Source organism: Lissotriton vulgaris, chromosome 1_1 (genome assembly GCF_964263255.1).
Source record: "Lissotriton vulgaris chromosome 1_1, aLisVul1.2, whole genome shotgun sequence".
Lineage (NCBI taxonomy): Eukaryota > Metazoa > Chordata > Amphibia > Caudata > Salamandridae > Lissotriton > Lissotriton vulgaris.
The window spans coordinates 1,621,016,925-1,621,037,212 of NC_141685.1; the positions used below are offsets into that span (position 1 = coordinate 1,621,016,925).

General features: G+C 43.7%; 1 protein-coding gene across 1 annotated transcript in view; it reads left to right on the forward strand.

The window, feature by feature from the left end:
* Positions 1-20,288, forward strand: part of LOC147750913 (arylsulfatase A-like) — a 495,797-nt gene that overhangs the window by 211,672 nt on the left and 263,837 nt on the right. Inside the window, exon 3 of the mRNA XM_086937290.1 lies at positions 1,588-1,595. Within this exon, the coding sequence (XP_086793416.1) occupies positions 1,588-1,595 (8 nt within the window). The remainder of the gene's footprint in view (positions 1-1,587; positions 1,596-20,288) is intronic.

Consider the following 20,288-nt stretch of genomic DNA (forward strand, 5'->3'; position numbering starts at 1 on the left):
CTGAGGATTAGCCTTGTCTGCTCGCGCCACACTACCTAGAGGGTGAGCAGGGGTATTCGAAGGAGTAGTTCCCTTGCCCTGACGTGGAGCTGAGGGTCCTTGCTTGTCACAAGTGCATACCTGTGCCAACCAGAGACCCCCGGTTCCAACACAGTCCAAGGTGAATGCTGTAGGAGTGACTCCAACGGACATAGATGACCTGAAAAAGAGGTGGTACGACCTCAGGAGCCTGACTAAGAAGAAAATGGCAGAGCTCCACAAAGAGGCAAACTGAACTGGAGGAGGGAGGAACCGTGCACCTCCCCTGACTGAGCTGGAGGAGCTGGTGGAGTCCACCATAGAACCAGAGAGCGCCAGTGGACTGGGAGATGGAGACAGCTCAGCCAGAGCTGCCACTAGAAAAGGTAAGAAGCATGCACAGCAATCACCCCACCCCATAGTCTTCCCTTTCCCCTATGTGGCAGTGTTAACCCCACTCCAGTAGAGGTAGCAATATACAGCAGCAATGCATTATGGGAGATGTAGTCATATACAGACTTAGCATGTCATACAGCCCACCAAGCAACAAGTTATGCAACACATAATAGTGATAATGAAGCCAAGGCAAAATGTACAGTGTTTCAGTGAGATGAATTTAATTGTATAGGCAGTGAGGCAGGAGCACATAGCTAATGTACGCTTTTATGTCCACAGGCGAGACATCTTGCAGGAGTACCAGGGAGAAGGAAGGCAGTGCACCACAGAGGGACGACAGCCAGGAGGCAGGCACAAGTGCAGGGAATGTCACTGAGGACACTGGTGCACCAACTACACAGCCACCATCCCAAGACCTTGAAATGTCTCCACAGCTGCAGGCATCCCCAGAGCGTTCAGGATCCCCTCTGCTACTGTCCTCACCTAAACTGCCTGCATCACTGCCGCAAACAACACCTGCACCTCAAAAGAGCAAGAGGCATGTCGTTGCCCCACAAATCGAAATGGAAACATCAGCAGGTGACATGGAGGGGGATGAGACACCAACCTTGGCTGGGGAAGGAAGCACTGCCACACAGCAGTCCAGCGCAGATGGTGCCCGCACAGATACCAGACGTCACAGGCCCAGCAGGGGAAGGCCATCCAGTCGGTGCAATGCCAGATGAGGCCCATGAATGCAAACATGGAAAACATTGAGAAGGGCATCAGTGCACTGGTGGTTGAGAACAAAGAGATGGCATCAGGTATGAGGGGGATGGCTGCAGGGATGCGGGACATGTCGCAATCCGTGCTTCTCTTGTGCACGAAACTAGATCAGGACAGAGCAACAAGGAGGAAGGGCAGGCAGGAAGCACAGTGACACACCAAGGCTGTTAACCGCCTGGCCACAGCAACTTCCCTTCTGTGCAGGCGAAGTGCAAACATGCAAGAGGGCTTAGCACACAGCAGCAATGAGGTTTCCAGGGGTCTTGCAAGGGTGACGAGTACTGTAGAGGTGCTGCTTACTGCACAGTCAGCACATACTGCTGCAATGGATGTGCCAGAGAGTGCGGAAAGCACCAGTAGGAGCAGCATGACAAACCCCCCTGTTGCAGAGACACGGAGGAGCAGCAGGCTCCATGGTGCTCCAACTTCCCACACACCTAGTGAGGACAGGCAGCCAATTACATCTGGCACCGGTAGGCGTGGCCGAAAATTACTTATGCTGTCCATACTCCATTACTTTTAATGGGGAAGTGAGCCAGGACTACGATTATTAATGGATACTATTTGTGTTGCACATTTGTGCCTTTGAGTACCTGCGTAGTGCCAACAATTAAACTACGTTGGGTACATACGCCACCTGTCTGTGTCTCTTTACTTACTCAAAAATAGTTGCATGTGATCTCTGTCCATCTCTGTCTGCCATTTGTAGCTGTCACTACTCCTGCTGGGTTGGGGTCCGGCAGTGCATGTTCATCATCATGGTCCTGGTATTCGCACATAATTTCCACCTCTGTGCCCTTCTTTGTAGCAAGGTTGTGTAACATTGCACAAGTTGCAATGATCTTACAGCAGATGAGTGGTGAGTACTGCTATGCGCCTCCACTTTTGTGGAGGCAGCAAAACCTGCATTTTAGGAGCCCAAAGGTGCGCTCTACAATGTTCCTAGTGGATTTGTGTGCCACCTTATATCGTCTCTGGCTTTGCGTTTATGGGTTCAGGTAGGGTGTCAGGATAAACGAGCAGACGGCATATGCGCTGTCACCTACTGGAACATAATAGGGCCATTAATCACATGCACAACAACACATACATCTGCAATTTCTATCTGGGTGGGTCACAGTGTTTTACCTAGCAGGTATCCTTCTCCGAATTCCCCCGCTGTCAGGCGTGTGTATATCCCACTGTGCTGAAAGATGTAGGAGTCGTGGGTGCTTCCCGGTAATTTGGCCACAATGTCTGTGATGATGTTCTTGGCATCACAGATCACCTGCACATTGATGGAGTGTGTTGACTTCCTGTTGCGGTAAATGTACTCTGTGGCAGCAGGTGGGCAGATTGGGATGTGGGTGCCATCAATACAGCCGATCACTTGTGGGAAGTGTGCCAGTTTTGATCTTTAGCAGTTCCGCAATTGTGTCAGGGAAGCTGATATAATGATGCATTCTATGCATCATGGCCTCTAGGAACTTGCGGAAGAAACAGGAAAGGCAGCTCTGAGACACCCCACCTACCACTGCAATCACCCCCTGGTAACTCCCAGAAGCAAGCAGGTGTAGGCTGCAGAGCACCTGCACATGGGGTGGGATGACGTGCACCCTTGGTGTTGGATGCTCCAGGAGTGGGTGCAGGCCCCTGATCAAGTCCAGGATGGTTTGGGGGTCTAGCCTGTACCTTTGCAAGATCTTTGGCTCAGTGAGTTGGTAGAGCGTTATCCGCTGTCTGTAGACTTGCTCCTCCCGTCTCCAGACCCTCTCTCCTACTGCCTGTAGCCGTAACCGCCTTGCTATCACATAGAATGCAGCCATTCTGGTCAAACTGTTGCATTTTGGAGCCTTTTTTATAGCCTGCACCTGGTTACCACCTGCTTTCAATCCATGGTAATTACCGACTCTTAAATACTGAATTTCATGAAATTCAGTATTTTAGAAGTTACCTACATCTTGATAGTCATTTTTTAACATTTCCTATTTACCGATTCGGTAAATACCGAATCGGTAAATACAGAATCGAAAAATACAGATTCGATAATTTCCGATTCGGTATCTTCCGATTCGGTAAATTACCAACTCGTATTTACCAAATCGGTCTTTTTTGGGCTCCTACATCTCAATTGCCCAATACCGGTCAGTAACGGCCGAAATGTGGTATTTTCGGCCGTTACCGACCAATATTTGGCTACCTACATCTGGCCCTTAGAATCTTGGGTTAGTTTTTCATTATTCGCCATAGTTTTTTTCCGATGCTGCAAAAGTCTTTTGCCTTTATTTTATTAGGGACTTTTGCCGAAGTGTACACCACACCCAGAGCAGGGAAGGTGTCTTATTTTTTTTTTAGACTAGGTGGGCTGCCTGCTCCTCTGCCACTGTAAAATGCTGACTCAGCAAATATAGGCGTCAATAACAAAGGTTTTCCAAACATTTGCCCATTCTCACATGTTTTAAGCATATCTGGTTTTAATTTATGGGTTGCGCCGGTGAGAGGTATGCGTGTTCGAGTTATTATAGCAACTTGTGATTTATGTGAGTTCCTACTCTGTGCATATGATGTGGCATGTGTGCGTGATGGTCTGTGTGTTTATGTGAGAGTGCATCTTTATGTGATTATGTATAATGTAGGGTGACTAACCATCCATAAATGTCATGGTCCGTCCGTAATTTGGACCTCACGTCCGTTTTCCGTGAGGATCCTTTTTACGGACGCCTTTTTTCCGCAATTTTGGGCATTGCAGAGAACAGCATGAAGCCTCAACTCCCTGATGGGGCCGCCTTGGACTTCTCCTCGGAGCACAAAAGCAGCCCCACCTGCCCATTGTCAATCTGTATGCCTGCTGATTGTCACATACAGAATGACAATAGTCAAATCTAGGCTGCAAAAGCATGTGGTGGGCCTCCCCCAGACTCTGTCTAGGGCAGGGCATTCTGTCAGAAAGAAGAAATGTGCAAAAACGCCAATGTTGCCACATGAGAATCCAGCTCAACAAAAGGGACTGGTGAAAGAAGTTAAAAAGAAGGAGCTAGAGTTCTTTCACAGTCTTGTCATTTCAGAACCGATGCATTTTCAATATTATATTCAAGGAACTCAGATTGCTACTTTTTTATTTTATGCAACTAACACCCATTGACAAAGCCAATAGTTCTGGCTTGTTGCAGGTGTAACATTACTTATTGTTATATATCTGGATACAATGACAGAAGAGGCAAAATATCATTCAGACAGCACACTATATTAAGCACAGATTTTTAGTTTACGTGTTTTAAGCAACACCCTTAATTACATTGAACACCCCCTTTGGAGAAACCCCCCCGGTATTTTCACTCCACTTAAAGCCCTGGAAACAACACCATCTCACAGTCACCTCAGGGCCATCCACTGTGCATCATGCATGATCCGTGAATTTCATGTGTTCAGATTTCCTATGTGCAGGGGCATAGGGAACCCTACCCCCACCCATTGCTTTAGGAACTACAGCATGGGTGAAATTCTTGATGGGCCTCTTCTGTCTGCATTTCTGCAGACAAAGGCTCAGCTCATAATTAATATGAAAACGTGGGCGAGTGAGTGAATGAAGGAATGGGTGGATGGCTGGATAGATTAGTGAAAGGGTGAATGGATGGATAATGAGAGAAAGGATGTATGGATGAGTGAGTGGAAGGATGGATGAGAGAAACTGTGAAAAGATGTATGTATGGTGGAAGGGTAAATCGATGGGTAAAAGGGTGGATGGATGAGTGAAAGGATGGATGGATAAGTAAACAGGTGGGTGATAGGTGAGTTAATGGGTGGATGGATGAGTGAAATGATGGATGGATTGATAAATTGATAAGTACAAGGGTTAATGGCTGGACAGATGAGTGAGCGGGTGGATGTAAGGATAGATGAGGGAGTGAAAGGGAGGGTAGATGGAAAAATGGATGGCTAGATGAGTGTAGGAGTGAAAGGGTGGATGGATGACTGATAGGGTCAATGGATGGATTCATGAGCGGATGAATAGATGGATGGGTGGAAGGAAGGATGGCTAAGTGAAAGGGTCGATGGAGAGAGAAAGGGAGGATGGATTGATGACTTAAAGGGTGAATGGGTGGAAGGATGAGTGACTGGGCGGATGGATGAGTGAGTGAAAGGATGGCTGGATGGGTGAAAGGATAAAAGGCTGGATGGATGAGTGAATGGATGGGTGGAAGAATGGATGGATGAGTGTACAGATGATTAGCGTGAAAGGATGGATGGATAATGGATGGATGAGTGAAAGGGTGGATGGAGGGATGGATGAGTGAAATGATGGATAGAAGGATACATGATGGATAGGTTTGCAAATGATTGAATATGTTTGGATATGGACAGGCTTAATTATATTCTATTGTGCGACCTCTTCTGATGTGTCTGTAAAAATTACCTTTTTGTCCTGAAGTTTTGTCCTGAATTTTTGTCCTGAATTTTGACCCTTTGTCCTGAATTTTTACACTCACCGTCCTGAACTTGCACCCATGTCAGTTGGTCACCCTAATTTGATGATTAGTGTGTAGTTTTCATTATCGGTGATTTACACACCATTGTTCATGTGCAACACTCGGATCGTTGATTCGCACACCAGTTACATTTTGCCTGTTGCTTTAGGAGGTGAACATTTTTTCTCTTCTGTTTGAACCCTCAAGCATATTTTGTTCAGTAGCTGCACTTATCATTTTCTGGTATTACCAAGCATCTGAGGGAAAAGCTTGCACAGGAACATATTCCTGGGGACTGTTTTCTCTCTATAATTTAGCATTTAAGATTTTGTGGCTTCCAGGATTATTGTTTGATTTGAAGTTGTCTTTACTATCCAGCTTTGATTCACTCTAAAGGATGGCCAGCAGTCAATGTGTCAACCAATTACGGCCCTTCTTACAGAAAGCTAGCAAACCTGACATCAAATGGTTGGAGTGGCTTCATATTTTTTAGAACTCTGACATCAATAGACGCTGATGGATTTTCTCCTTCAAGGGAAATGGTTTTGTTACTAACCACTTGGGGGTAGGGAGTCAGAGAGTTTTTGATACCATCCCTCGCTTTCCTGCCTCGGTATCGGAGGACACCCCCTGGAATGTTTATTTGGAAGCCAAGAAGCGTATAAGAAAATAATATTCTGTTGCATCTAACGTTCTTTTAGAAAGATTTAATCTTGCAATGTGCAAGGAGTCTTGAGATGAGTCAGTACAAGACTATGGGCCCGATTCACAGAATGAACTTAAAACTCAATCCTAAACTTACTACTATTTTGGTATTCACAGAATGCACTTATTACTTTTGGCATTCACAGAATGAACTTATTACTTTTGGTATTCACAGAAGTTAGGATTTTGCTTTAAGTTTGTCTTAAGACAGACTTAAGACAGACTTAAGACAAAATCCTAACTTAAGTCTGTCTTAAGTCTGTCTTAGGTTTGTCTTAAGACAAACTTAAGACAAAATCCTAACTTCTGTGAATACCAAAAGTAGTAAGTTCATTCTGTGAATACCAAAAGTAGTAAGTGCATTCTGTGAATGCCAAAAGTAGTAAGTGCATTCTGTGAATACCAAAATAGTAGCAAGTTTAGGATTGAGTCTTAAGTTCATTCTGTGAATGGGGCCCTATGTTGCTACATTGAGGGTGTTAGCACAAAAGTGTAAGTTTGGTGCAAATGTTTTCACACATTTGGGACCAATTTATTTTTTATTGCTTTTAAAAAAAATACAAGAGCGATTGTTAATTTGCCAAAATCACATATTAGCAGAGAACATAGATGCATCTAAAAGCACTGAGAGGTCAATAGTTACTTGTAATGAGGTGTCTAATCATGCCACTCAAATATCTGTCAATGCAGTGGCAGATGATAGGTGGGTGCGTGTGGTCAGTTCCAAACAGGTGGGTGATAAGAGATATAAGAAGAACCAGCCTGGATGAGGGTAAATGGTTTGTTCCCGCTGTGGTTCGAAGAATCACGTAGGGAACAATCTGAATTGTTCTGCCATTGGAAGGATGTGTAATTGCTGCTGCAAAATGAGCCATTTCAATGAGTGTTCAGGTTGGCGGCCAGTATGGGCACTAATCTTAATAAGGTCAGGATTTCTAATGTACGTGTGGAAGATCCTGAGTGTGAGGTACAAGAGTGTAGCAAAAACTTTGCTAATGTGATGTTAACTGTGGCTCTTCCTGACAATTCTGGTGTCAACCCAGAGAAGAAAATTAAAGTGCACCTAGTGGATTCTGTGATTGACGAATAATCTATTATTGTAATGGCGGATTCAGGAGTGCCTGTTACAATCTTGGTAGATCGTACCTTCTGTAGACTTTGGGCAACAGAAACACCCCTTTCGGCTCCTGACATCAGTCCCAAAGCATTTAGGGAACAATATATTGACTTGTTAGGATTTTGTTTGAGTGATGTGGAATGCCTGGGCAGATCCATCAGAACGAAAGTGTACTTGCCAATCAATGGAAGGAATATTGTGGATTGGAAAGATATTGCACGTTTGGGTATCATTCTGCGCCCAGGTCAAGACACTCCAGTTGTTTTGGGAGCACCTTTCACTGATATACTATCTTTGGATGTGGAGCAAGATGTTGTTTGTAGCATGGTTGCATCCTATCCTGGAGGTTTTAAGAATGTTGTAGGGACTGTACTGGTTTTTGAGCATTGCATAAAGCTCAAGAAGAATGCTGTGCCTGGTGTGCATAAAGTGAGGCTCAGTATAAGAGAAGAACTCAAACTACTATTAGAAATAATGCAAACCGAAGGGATCATTGCGCCCATTGATGCCTCTAAATAGATTTCTCCAGTCATTTTAACTAAGACGGACTGGAGATCTCATGTTATGTGTGGATTTGAGGTCCCTAAATCAAAACATCTTAGTCGATTGTCATCCTCTTATGCATATTCAGAAAAATATTACTAATATTGGTAACTAAGTACTTTTCTACTATTGATTTGCATTCTGCGTATCACCAAATCCAACTCTCAGAGCGATCTCAATCACTCACTGCATTTGTAATTCCATTTGGTGCTTTCAAATTCTTGAGGTTGGAAAATGGATGAAGCAAGTGTTTTTCAAAAGTTAATGGTTGGATAGTTAGGGGATATGGCACATGTGCACGCATTCCAGGATGATATCCTGATCTTTACAGAGACCAGAGATGGACACATTCAAGTTTTACACAAAGTTTTAGAAGTGTTGCATACAAGAGGAATGACTGTGAAACTAAGCAAATGTAAACTTCTAGTAAAAGAGGTTACATACTTGGGATATCTAATTTCTGAGAAAGGAATCAAGCCAACATTTTGCAATGTAGAAGCTATAAGAAATACCCCACTCCCTTCTGACAAGGATGCCTTACATTTTTTTCTTGGTTTATGTGAATTCTACGCTAGATATGTACCAGGATATGCTCTTATGGTCCAACCATTAAGATGTCTTCTTAAAAGAGGGTGGAAATTTGAGTGGAATGGCTCTATTCATGAGGTGTTTAAGAAAGTGAAACGGTTAGTGGCCAATTCTTCCACCTTGCCCCCATTTGTATCCAAAGGTAAAATCTTCATTTCGGTAGACTCCAGTCCAGGCTTACATCCAGGCTTACATCAATCTATAAAAAAAGCCAATAAAGTATTCTTTGTGACCTCCATCCAACAAGCTGAACAATCTAGCAAAGAAGTTTTTAAGATTGTTCAATCCTTTTTAAACCAAGAGCCATTGACACTGAGATTACCCCTTCAGAGAGACTATGCGAAGACATCTCGGACTTTTTCGACAAAAAAATTATCCAGGTCTATGAGACCTTTTCAAACCCCACGCCCACTGTAATGGCGGACTCAGAAATAAAAGTTTCACCCCCTCCTCCCTTGGCCCAATTCCATCACATCTCCCGTGAAGAGGCCATGAGTGAGTTAAATAAATGTAAATCTGGAGGCCAAGACGGCCCCTGTCCGCCAAAACTCTGGAAAATGATGTTGACAGCTATTGTTGAACCTCTTCTTCATATTTGGAACACATCCATTGAAACTGGCATTTTCCCTGACTGCTGAAAACATGCCACCCTCCTCCCTTTAAAAAAAAAGCCAAATGGTGCTCCTGACGACCTGACCAACCTGCGCCCTATTTCCCTGCTAGCAGCCACCGGAAAAATGCTCGAGAAGCTGATTCAGCGTCAATTGAACAGTTTCATAGAGAAAAACGGAATCCTACATGAAACACAGTCAGGTTTCAGGACCGGTTTCAGCACCGAGACGGCCCTTATTGAGGTTGCTGCGTCGATTAGATGGTCTTTAGACGCAGGAGCATCAGCTATGCTGGTGCTCCTGGATCTATCGGCCGCATTTGACTCAGTGGGCCATGGAAGATTGATGTTGAGGCTAAGAGACACAGGTCTTGAGGGTAAAGCACTGAACTGGCTTCAATCCTACTTAACGGGTCGCTCCCAGAAAGTTGCACTAGGCACCTTTTCCTCCAAACCAAAACGTCTCTGGTGTGGTGTCCCCCAGGGGTCTGCGCTCAGCCCGTTACTTTTTAATGTCTACTTGGCCCCACTTTTTACCTTGATCGCCAAATAGGGGGTCAAGGCAATCTCTTATGCCAATGACACTCAATTAGTCTTCCCCTTTCATGAAGTATCTGAGGTTGCTTTTAGCAAAATTAAGGGCTGCCTTCAAGATATAGCCAACTGGATGAATACTAACAAACTTAAGTTGAATGCATCCAAAACGGAAGTATTATTCTTTGGAAAAAATACGTGTCCTTCTCCAGACCAATGGTGGCCCTCCGAAATGGGACCAGCCCCAGTCCCTGGAACCAATGCGAAGAACCTGGGAGTAAGATGGGATGTTAACCTCTCTTTCTCCTCGCATGTTCAGCAGGTCTCCACATGTTGCCTTCACAAACTCAGGAACCTTCGCAAATTTCTGTCTCTCCGACCGGCTGAGTGCCGTAAAACGGTAGTCCACGCTACAATTACCTCTAGACTAGACTACTCGAACGGCCTCTACGTTGGTCTGCCCAAATATCTGGTGCAGCGCCTGCAGACTGTGCAGAATGCGGCTGCGAGACTCATAAAATCGATTCCTTTTAAACATCATGTCTCTCCACACCTGCGCGAACTGCACTGGCTCCCAGTGGCGAGCAAAATTAAATTCAAAGCTCTTACTCTGGCGTTTAGAGCACTAAAAGTCATATGCCCTAACTATTTAAAACTTAGACTCCCCCGCTACCATCAGGAAAGACATTTACGCTCAAACTCCCTGCTTCAGCTAACCATACCAAGAGTTAGGAAGGCCAGACTTGGGGGCAGATCCTTCTCTGCCGGCACGGCGAAACTCTGGAACGCCCTGCCTCTGGATATTCAATCCACCTCGACAGAAGCAAGTTTTAAGAAACTCCTAAAGACCTGGCTTTTTATGCAAAAAACCTAAGCATTTCACCTAGTTTCTGTCTTAAGCTGAAAGCTCTCTACTAGCGCCGGGACACCTCCTTGTGAGGTAGCTGTTCGCGCTTTACAAGCATCAGTATTATTATTATTATTAAAGGGCTTGGAGTGATCTTTGGACAGTGGGTTGAGGGACGTGAGGACACTATTGCGTTTGCCTCTAGAGCTTTATCTGGTGCTGAAAACAATTACAGCACTGTTGAAAGGGAAGCTGTAGAAATTGTTTAAGCAGTGCAAAGATGTAAGAAATATATGTGAGGCAAAAGTTGTGAAATCTTTACTGATCATAAATCTTTAGTCTTCTTATTAGCTGGCAATCGTTTAGGGAAGGCCTCTGCACGTCTAGTAAGGTTGCTGTCCAAACTACAAGAATATGATCTTGCAGTCAAGTACATTCAAGGTGGAAAAAACATCCAGGCAGGCTGTTTATCTCGAATTCCTCTTCCTTGTGATACTGATGGTGAAGACGATTTTGACAATGAGTGTATTTTGGTCTTGTTGATACAGTGTCAGCTTGCAATGAAAGTGTCACTCAAGAAGAGTGGTCAGCACCTATGAAGGGGATGAAATCTTAAGAAATGTGGAACACGTTATTAGAACCAAATGGCCTACTGGAAGAGTGCTCAGTCAGGAATTGAGCAGCTTTGCACCAATCAGTGAAGAATTGTCATTTGAGAATGGGATTTGTATAAAGAACAATACCTCCTGTCCACTTGAGGGAAAGGTTTATTGGCATTGCACATGAGGGACATAAGGGAATTTCGGCTATGTGTAAGAAACGTAAGCAAATATATATTAGTGGCCTGGTCTGGATCAACAGGTGGCCTGTTTCATTGGACTTTGTCCCCAATGTGTAGTCTCAGATAAACATTGGAAGTTGAACAGGAAGCCTTTATTTCCTGTTCCATTTACTGTAGTGCCATGTAAAAAGATTGCCTTGGATGTCCATGGACCTTTCAATATGCTCCCTTCTGACAAAAGGTATTTATTGGTAGCAGTTGACTATTTCTCGAAATGGTTTATTTCTCGTTTGTAGAGTTTGCAAATTCCGCAACAATGGTGTCTTTTATGGAGAATATTTTCAAGACTGAAGGTGCCCCTTGCTGTATTGTGGCAGACAATGGTTTATCTTTTGTTTCAAGACAGATAACAAGCTTTATGGAAAGGTTTGAAATCAAGCACTGTCAAGTTGGAATCACTGATACAACATCGACTCCTATAACATCAAACTACAAAAGTATTGAGTCAACAATATTGTATACGCAAACCTGAAATAACACAAACATTGATAAAAAAATATCTTTAAAAAAAACTCGATGACAAAAATATCGACAACAAAAACAAAGAACACAAAAATATCAACATTAAAATAAAATGAAACACATCAAAAACATGGATATACACAATTTCCACAACATGAATATTGATAAAATACATATAAACTAAACCGAAAATAACATTTAACCATAAAAATATACTATTTTCAATAATATAATAAAATAACATGTACCAAATATTTTACAAAAACAATAAAAATACATAACATTAAGGGGTCGTTTCCGATTCTGTAAAATCCCAAACGAATCGCCGTACGGAGCATTTTTACCGTACAAATCTTACACCTTGAACGTCCCCGTACGTACGTACGATGAAGTACGATCTGAACCCAAAGCAGATCTCCGTACAAATCGTACGAAAGACCATACGACTTAAAAATACATACAGATCGTATTCGGAACACGCAGTACACGACGTCCGTATGGATTGAAGCAGTTTTTCACGAACCAGCAAGTACGATTCATTACGACAACACTCCATACAGCTCTTTTCTATGCAAGTTTAAAATGTACGTGAAAGCATATTTCGACTCGAACCACGTGCGAACCTGACTCCCCCAGGTATCCGAATGCACCCCATGATTGCAGGGGTACAGTGCGTAGGGGTACGGAGCGTAGGGGTACGGTCCATCGGGGTACAGTTCGTAGTGGTACGGTGCGTCGGTGTATGGTGCATGGGTGTAAGGTCCGTAGGTGTACGGTGCATGGGTGTACGCTGCGTAGGGGTACAGAGCATAGGGGTATGGTGCGTACCCCCATGATTGCAGGGGTACGGTGCGTATGTGAATGTGTGGCTCTCTGTACGAATTGCTCATACGACGTTTTCCGTATGAATCACGTTCTCGTTTCCCGGTCCAGATCGTACTTGTCGGGTCTTACAGCATGTTTACGATTCGTACGGTTCACCATGAGGGGCCTGTATCGTACGGATTTTCCATTGCTTTTCGTACGGTTCGCACACATTCGTACGTATTATTTTCCTACGGATCGTACTACGCGATTCGGACCTCGCGGTGCCTGTCACTTTGTGCATGACAATGCACACAGTGCATTCCCAGCATTGTGGCGGGCGGTGCTGTGAGCACTGCCCACCACAATGCTGGGAATGGAGGATGCCACTGCCACGGTGGCAGTGGCATCCTAATCGCCCATGCAGGACCGCCGCACCACTGGCGGCAGGTCCCAGCACCGCTAGGGTGGCGGTCGGACGAAAGTACGCCCGCCATCCTAATGGGCCCCTAAGTATTTTTTTCTCAACTAAATAAAAATAGAAACTAAATAAACAAAATTATCAAATTAAATGTTACACTTTAATAAAAATAACATTTTGCTTTTAAACCAACAGAAAAAAACGAGTGAATAAACTACGACCATCGAAAAACGATCCATCAAGAAAATTAAAGCAAGACAAATGTAAGTTTATTTTCAAATATAATAATTATACAAACATGCTTACTATTCAAAATCATATGATTAATACATTTATAGGCAGAGGTGCGTGGCAACAAATTAATATTTACACACTGCAAATTGGGTCAGTTTTCGTCCTTGTCTTCTCAAGTGGATGTTGTGTGGTGAAGTTCTGTGAGATATATGTATAAAATGGCAGAAGGAGCTAAATTCATAACTTCACAAAAGAGAAAACTACTTCTATGCTACATGGGCTACACTTATAGGCAAGAAAAAAGAACTGGAAACAAAACCCATTGGAAATGTAGTAAATATTACTCCAATTCTTGCTATGGGAGAGCCACTACAGTAGAAATAAATGTAGTTAATATCTGAGAACATAGCAATTATGATGGGACCCCCTCAAGGAATTAATTATGGCCATGGAACAGAGGGGAAGAAAAAAGACATTACTGTGAAAAGGTTGTTCCAACACTGACCCTAGTCTACAATACTGGTATACATCCTACTGTCAGTCTAACCTCGGTGACAGATATACATCAGTCATATTTTATCATATTTTTTTTATTATTTTCAGTTTGTTCATTATTTTATGTTATTCATTATTCTTTAATTTGTAAAAGGCATTTCATCACACATTCATTTTTTATATAAACATTTCAACAATACAAAAGATAATAAATATATACAGAAAAATGATACAAAGTACTTCAAGAAGGTACCACCTGATCACATACACACAGTCTCAAAATCCTACCACATTCACACCAATACTTCACTCAAACCACACCATCTAGGGAAAAAGGAAGAACTGAGTCTTAGTTGGTAGAATCTTCACGCCAACTTGAAGGTCTCAAAAACCTGCATGAGACCCCACTCCAGGTCGACGCGCGTTTCGGCGGCTCCAGGCCACCTTCCTCAGGACCTCTTTCAACTAATCTGATCCAAGATATCAGGGTACAGTTAAAGAATATATGATGTTCCTAATCCGTGAAACATATTTTCATGAAAGATATTTCCATCATTTTTGAGACACCACATCTAAAGGCAGCGAGAGACCAAATCTTAGCGTTGATTAGGTTCTTTATATAAGTGCATATCTGGTCTTCCACAAGGCAGTACAGCTTTTGGTTCAATAGCAGCTTAAGTTCTATTATTTCAGATTCGAGATAATTCTCCAAATTGAGTTAGTTAGGTAGTGACCAAGGTTTCCCGCTTCACTCGTCGGGAATCAAAAAATATTTTGTCCGTCGTATAAATAACCGCTTTCCTCTGCCTAATGTTAGTTTCGCAGGGACGGAAATACGCTGCTACGCCCGTTCTGAATCAAAGAGTCATCCGGTATACGGATAGCCGTTCTCCTCTGCCTGATGTCATCGTTGCAACATGAGAACTGAGAACATAACCATCCCCCCAATGTGACTGAAATCAAAGTCAGAGATGCTCTACAAACAATCAGAGAAGCAAGTACCAGCTCCCAACAGACCAGTACCCAAATACTAAAAAAATGTGTTAACTATGGTTCCTGAACATGTCACAGGACAACTACCATCCACCACCACTCTAAAAAGATGAATTGCCAGAACTAAACACCACCTACTCCCCAAATGTTTGCAGAAATTAGAATTTTAAGGGCATACACCATCACCCACAAAGTTGAAAAATTCCTTCTTCATGACAATAACAGTCATGAAAAACAAATTATCACCTTTGCCAGCAACAACAACTTACAAAAACTTAAAAACTGTGAAACGTGGATGGAACATTCAAAGTTTGCCCCAGCATTTTTACCAACTATATACCATCCAGGGCGAATATGAAGACACTAACATCCCCTTCATATACGCACTACTACCTAACAAGCAACACCACCTACATAGAGCTCCTTTCAATACTAAAACAATACACCGACAACGACTTTCCACAAAAAATAATAATTGACTTTGAACAAGCAATGATTCAGTCAATTTTAATATTATACCTACACATTGCAATACAAGGTTGCTGTTACCACTTCAAACAAATTATCTGGAGACACCTACAAAAACGTACCAATTCTGATCTCGTTCGGAAAGCAAATCGAACAACTTGTGTCCGGAATGCTTTCCCTAGGACTCATGTCAGGGGAGTCCGACCAAACAAGTATGATGCATTTGAATGCATCCGGATACGATTTGGTTGGACTCCCATTGACTTCAATGGGAGCCTGTGTACCAAGCGCGTACATAGGCTCCCATTCACAAAAGGGGTGGTTGGGGATCATCGTGCACCCTGTGGCGGACACCCCTTGGCCTGCCACACTGTGTATGGTCTAAAAGGGGGGACACACGGGTACACCCATGGTCATGATTCGGAAGACCCTTGGTGAAGAGGGGCCTGCTACAGGCCCCCAAAGACCGATTCCGGCAGCCTTTTGGATCTGGACAAAATGAATTGTAAAGGCTGCCCGATTCGTTCATCGTACTTGCTCACTTGGAAAACCTACTCCATAGAGTTGTACCATTTGGCTCCGGAGGGCTCTACCTCTCCGTATGCCTTTCAGCACCGATTGGGTCAGTGCTAAGGGTTTCCAGGCATCGAACTTGGTCTTTCGGAATTGGGAACTAGTCAGTCGGAAACAAGGGCTCTGGATAAGTTTAGGTAAAACCAAATCCAATTCGGAGCTCTTCCGACCGAGATCGGAATCGGGCCCTAAGTATAGATTATGCCACAATTAGCAACATCGCCTACCAAATAAAAAAAAATGAATAGCCCTGCCTATGTACCAACAACAGAAGTAGCCAACCATTATAACATACTTCTTGAAAGCCCTTTCTATCAAGCAAACAAAACTAAACTAACTTCCTTCCTAGATTACTTTGAAGACACTTGGGTAGGAAGGCTACATAGGTCAGGACACCATAGACAACCAAAGTTCCAAATACCCTGGTGGAACGTCTACGGTAGCACTCTAGCGCAAAAAGCTAAAACTAACAACGCAGTGGAAGGATGGCATAATGCTTTCAAAGCCACAATAGAAAGAAGACAACCAACCCTACACAAACTAATAGAAGCTATAAAAAAGAACAGAGCTATCAAGAGCTAAGGCTAGAGCAATCCCTAACTAAGGGCCTCATTAGGATTGCGGTGAATCCGCATCCTCCGGCCCGGAGGATGCAGATTCACCGCTGCAGACAGAAAAAAGACCCCCCCCGCCAGATTAGGATGGCTGGGGGATCTTTTTTCCATCCGCCGCTTTAACATGGCTGGCGTCGGTCCTATGCCTTTCCACGGCGGCATTTCCGACATGGAAAGGCATACGGACTTTTCTTTGGGGACCCGTTGTGGGCCCCCAGGGGTGAAGGGGGGGTGGGGGGGGTGCACATCGGGGGTACCATACCTTTGCGTGCACGAGGCGGCAGGCACCACGCGGTGCCTGCAGCTTCGTGCACGCAAAGGAAAACATGGTTTATTTAACATTGCGGAGTGTGCTGCTTCAAGCAACACCCGCCGCAAAGTTAAATATACAGGGTGGCGGTCACATCCTTATCTGCATGGAGGGACCGCCGCTGCCCCTGCGGACGGTCCCTCCTACTCTGGTGTGGCGGCAGATGCTATCCTAATGAGGCCCTAAAATTGGCCCTAAACTCAGTAAACAAACAAAAACAATGTATGAATACCTACAACACAAAACTCAACTATTTCCAAACACAAAAGGGCTGGAATACCTAGACATGATTGCTAAATGTATACTTTAAACAAAACATTATGCTAGACATCATAAGCATTTTAAAATCACAAAACATTTCAACAGCATAATTCTACTCTTTTTCAAATTAATAATTATAATTATATCATTAAAATTTTTAAAACTAACACAAAAATATATGACATATTATAATTATTAAAATGAAAAAGACACAAACAAACCAATGTAACCAAAAACCTTTCCTACCCATAATAATAAAAAATAACTTACAATTATGTTGCAGTAGATACTCAAAAACTTAAAAATCCATAGTAGATCAATCGAAAGACAAATTCATTAAAAAAGAAAGCCCCCCAAAAATTTAATTTTCAAATAATAATCTAAACATTTTAAATTACTCCCCACTATTATCCCCTTTAAACCCAGTATCCTGCTCCTAAACATTAATTAAAAAACAATGAAAATAAACATCTTAACATAAAAAATATAAAACAACATAAAATTACTAATACCAAACTAATTAACAAAATACATTAAACCGCACTGACACCCTCGGATCATGCACGCAACCTGGGATTCATCCCGGACCCCTTCCTCACGATGACCAAAGAAGTCAACACTGTCTTGTCATCATGCTTCAACACCCTATGCATGCTCCGTAAGATCTTCTGGTGGATCCCCACCGAAACCAGAAAGACGGTCACCCAGGCCCTCGTCACAAGCCGACTGGACTACGGAAAACCCTTTACGCAGGAACCACCGCCAAACTTCACAAACAACTGCAAAGCATACAGAACGCCTCCGCACGACTCATCCTCGACATCCCTTGATACAGCCACATATCCGCCCACCTGAGAAACCTGCACTGGCTCCCCATCAACAAGAGGATCACATTCAGGCTCCTCATGCACGCACACAAAGCACTCCATGGCACGGGCCCCGAATACCTCAACAGCCGCCTCTCATTCTACACACCCACCAGCCAGCTCCGCTCCACCAGCCTCGCCTTCGTCACTGTCCCACGGATCCGCAGAACCACCGCCGGAGGAAGATCGTTCTCCTACCTGGCGGCCAAATCTTGGAACTCCGTCCCCGCACACCTACGAACCACCCAGGGCCATCTCTCCTTCAGGAAACACCTTGAGACCTGGCACTTCAAGCAGCAGTAGCACCCCCTCCCTCCTCAGCGCCTTGAGACCCTCACGGGTAAGTAACGTGCTCTACAAAGGGTTTGATTGATTGATTGAAAAAGAAAAGAAATCGATATTATTCACAACTAAGGGGACGATTCCGATCTGGGTCGGAAAGCACTCCGACCGAGCCGGATCCGTTGTGTTTTCTGACCGATCCGGACTCCTGCAGTCAGACCTAGTGAGTACGATGCAGCCGTATACTGTCGGGCTCGGTTCAGTCGGACTCCTATAGAAGTCAATAGGAGCCGGTCATACGATGCGTACATGAGCTCCCATTGACTGAATGGGTACGACTCGGACAAGTGTGCCCCCTACAGTGGGAACGAGTCGGTGCTACCCCCACCGTACATGCCTGTGTTGGGGAGACCCATGGGTCTCCCCCTGTGTCTGAGTCGTAAGGGGGTCTGACGTGGACCCCTGAAGTCCAACTCCAAGAGTTATTGCGAGCCGGATGCTCCGACTCGATCCAGCTATCCGAATCGAGTATCGTACTAGGTCGGTTGTGAAACGTCTCCATTGCGTGCCACGGTTTGCTTGTGAACAAGTCGTATGGAGCGGTTTCACGCTTGTTCGCATCGTACTTTGACGTCCGGACCCGTGTATGACTCGAACAGAAATTCAGCATCCGAATCAGATCCGCTGATGCCGAACCTGATTCGGTGCCCTACCGACTGAGATCGGAATCAGCCCCTATATATTTGCCATCAATATTTATAATCAATATTTCTACATTACACAAAAATCAATATTTTACATTCTACATAGTAGATCAATCGAAAGACAAATTAATTAAAAAAGAAAGCCCCCAAAAAATTTCAAAATACACCTGTAGAAAAAAGGTTCCAATAATGCAATCCTCGAAATAACGAAACTCTCAAAAACCTAAAAACTAAAAAGTGGCTTAAAAAAATGCCCTAGCAAACAATTAAAAAATAAAAGGAAATGCAATGTAACTTGATTTAAAAAGTAACTTGTTTTAAAAAAATGAAGTACATTTTCCTTTAAAAAAATATAAACGTGTTGTTAGCACCATCCGTTCATGAAACGGAATACCTTTAAAGAAAAAAAAATGAACCCCCTCCCACAATACCATGTGCAAACCCACACACATTAATATCAACATTAAATACAAGATAATAGAATTAAACAACACGTAACTAACTCTACATAAAACTCTACTTGTGTGTTGTGTCCCTCCTGCATCACACGAGCCACCTCCTGCGGTATGTTGTTTGACTGTCTGTTTACTTCCACAACTGTAGTCAGTTCCCTCACACTCTCGGCCATGACTGATATGTTCTTAATCATTTTTGTCATCTGCAGATTAATGGCTCCCATATGCCTCGCTTGCAGGCGCTGCACCCCCAACATCTGTGACTCCACGCCACCCCACACATTGGGCGATCCTGCCTCCTGTTCCCTGATAAGGGTCCTTGGCCTGCGTCTTCTACTCATCCGGACATGTGCCTGAGATGTAGCTGTGTGGCTCACACTTGGACGGCTTGTCTCAGGAGCAGTTTCATGTTCTTGATCTGTCTCCATTGGCTGCAGGGGTGTGACTGTGGCCCTGCGTTTTGGCGCTGCCTTGGGTTTGGGTGGTGGTGGTGTCACAGGTTTCGACACAGCAGCCTCTTCAATGACCTGTGTGCTGTGTCCACATTCACTGTCATCAGTGTCTACTTCTGCTGCATCTGTGATGTGAAACAGTGCAAAAATATTTTGTGTTGGTGCTAATGTTGTGCAACATTAAATTAACTTACATTTAAACTCTCACTGTCTCTCATCACTGACTGTGCAGCATTTTAGTTGCATTTAGGCTTGCAAAGTTGTATCATTACTAGCAATGTTGTTCTGCAGCCTACAGGTACCATAATGCATTTGGGTCCCTATGTTAAATGTGGCCTGGACTGTTTTTACTGTGAGTTTGGTGGTTAATTACAGATTGGGCACTTTTAATGTGTACATTGATATGTTGATTTTCATGCATCTTACCTTGTGTGCTACTGGCTGCCTCAGATGTATCCAGCTGCGTTACTCCCACCCCTGTTTCA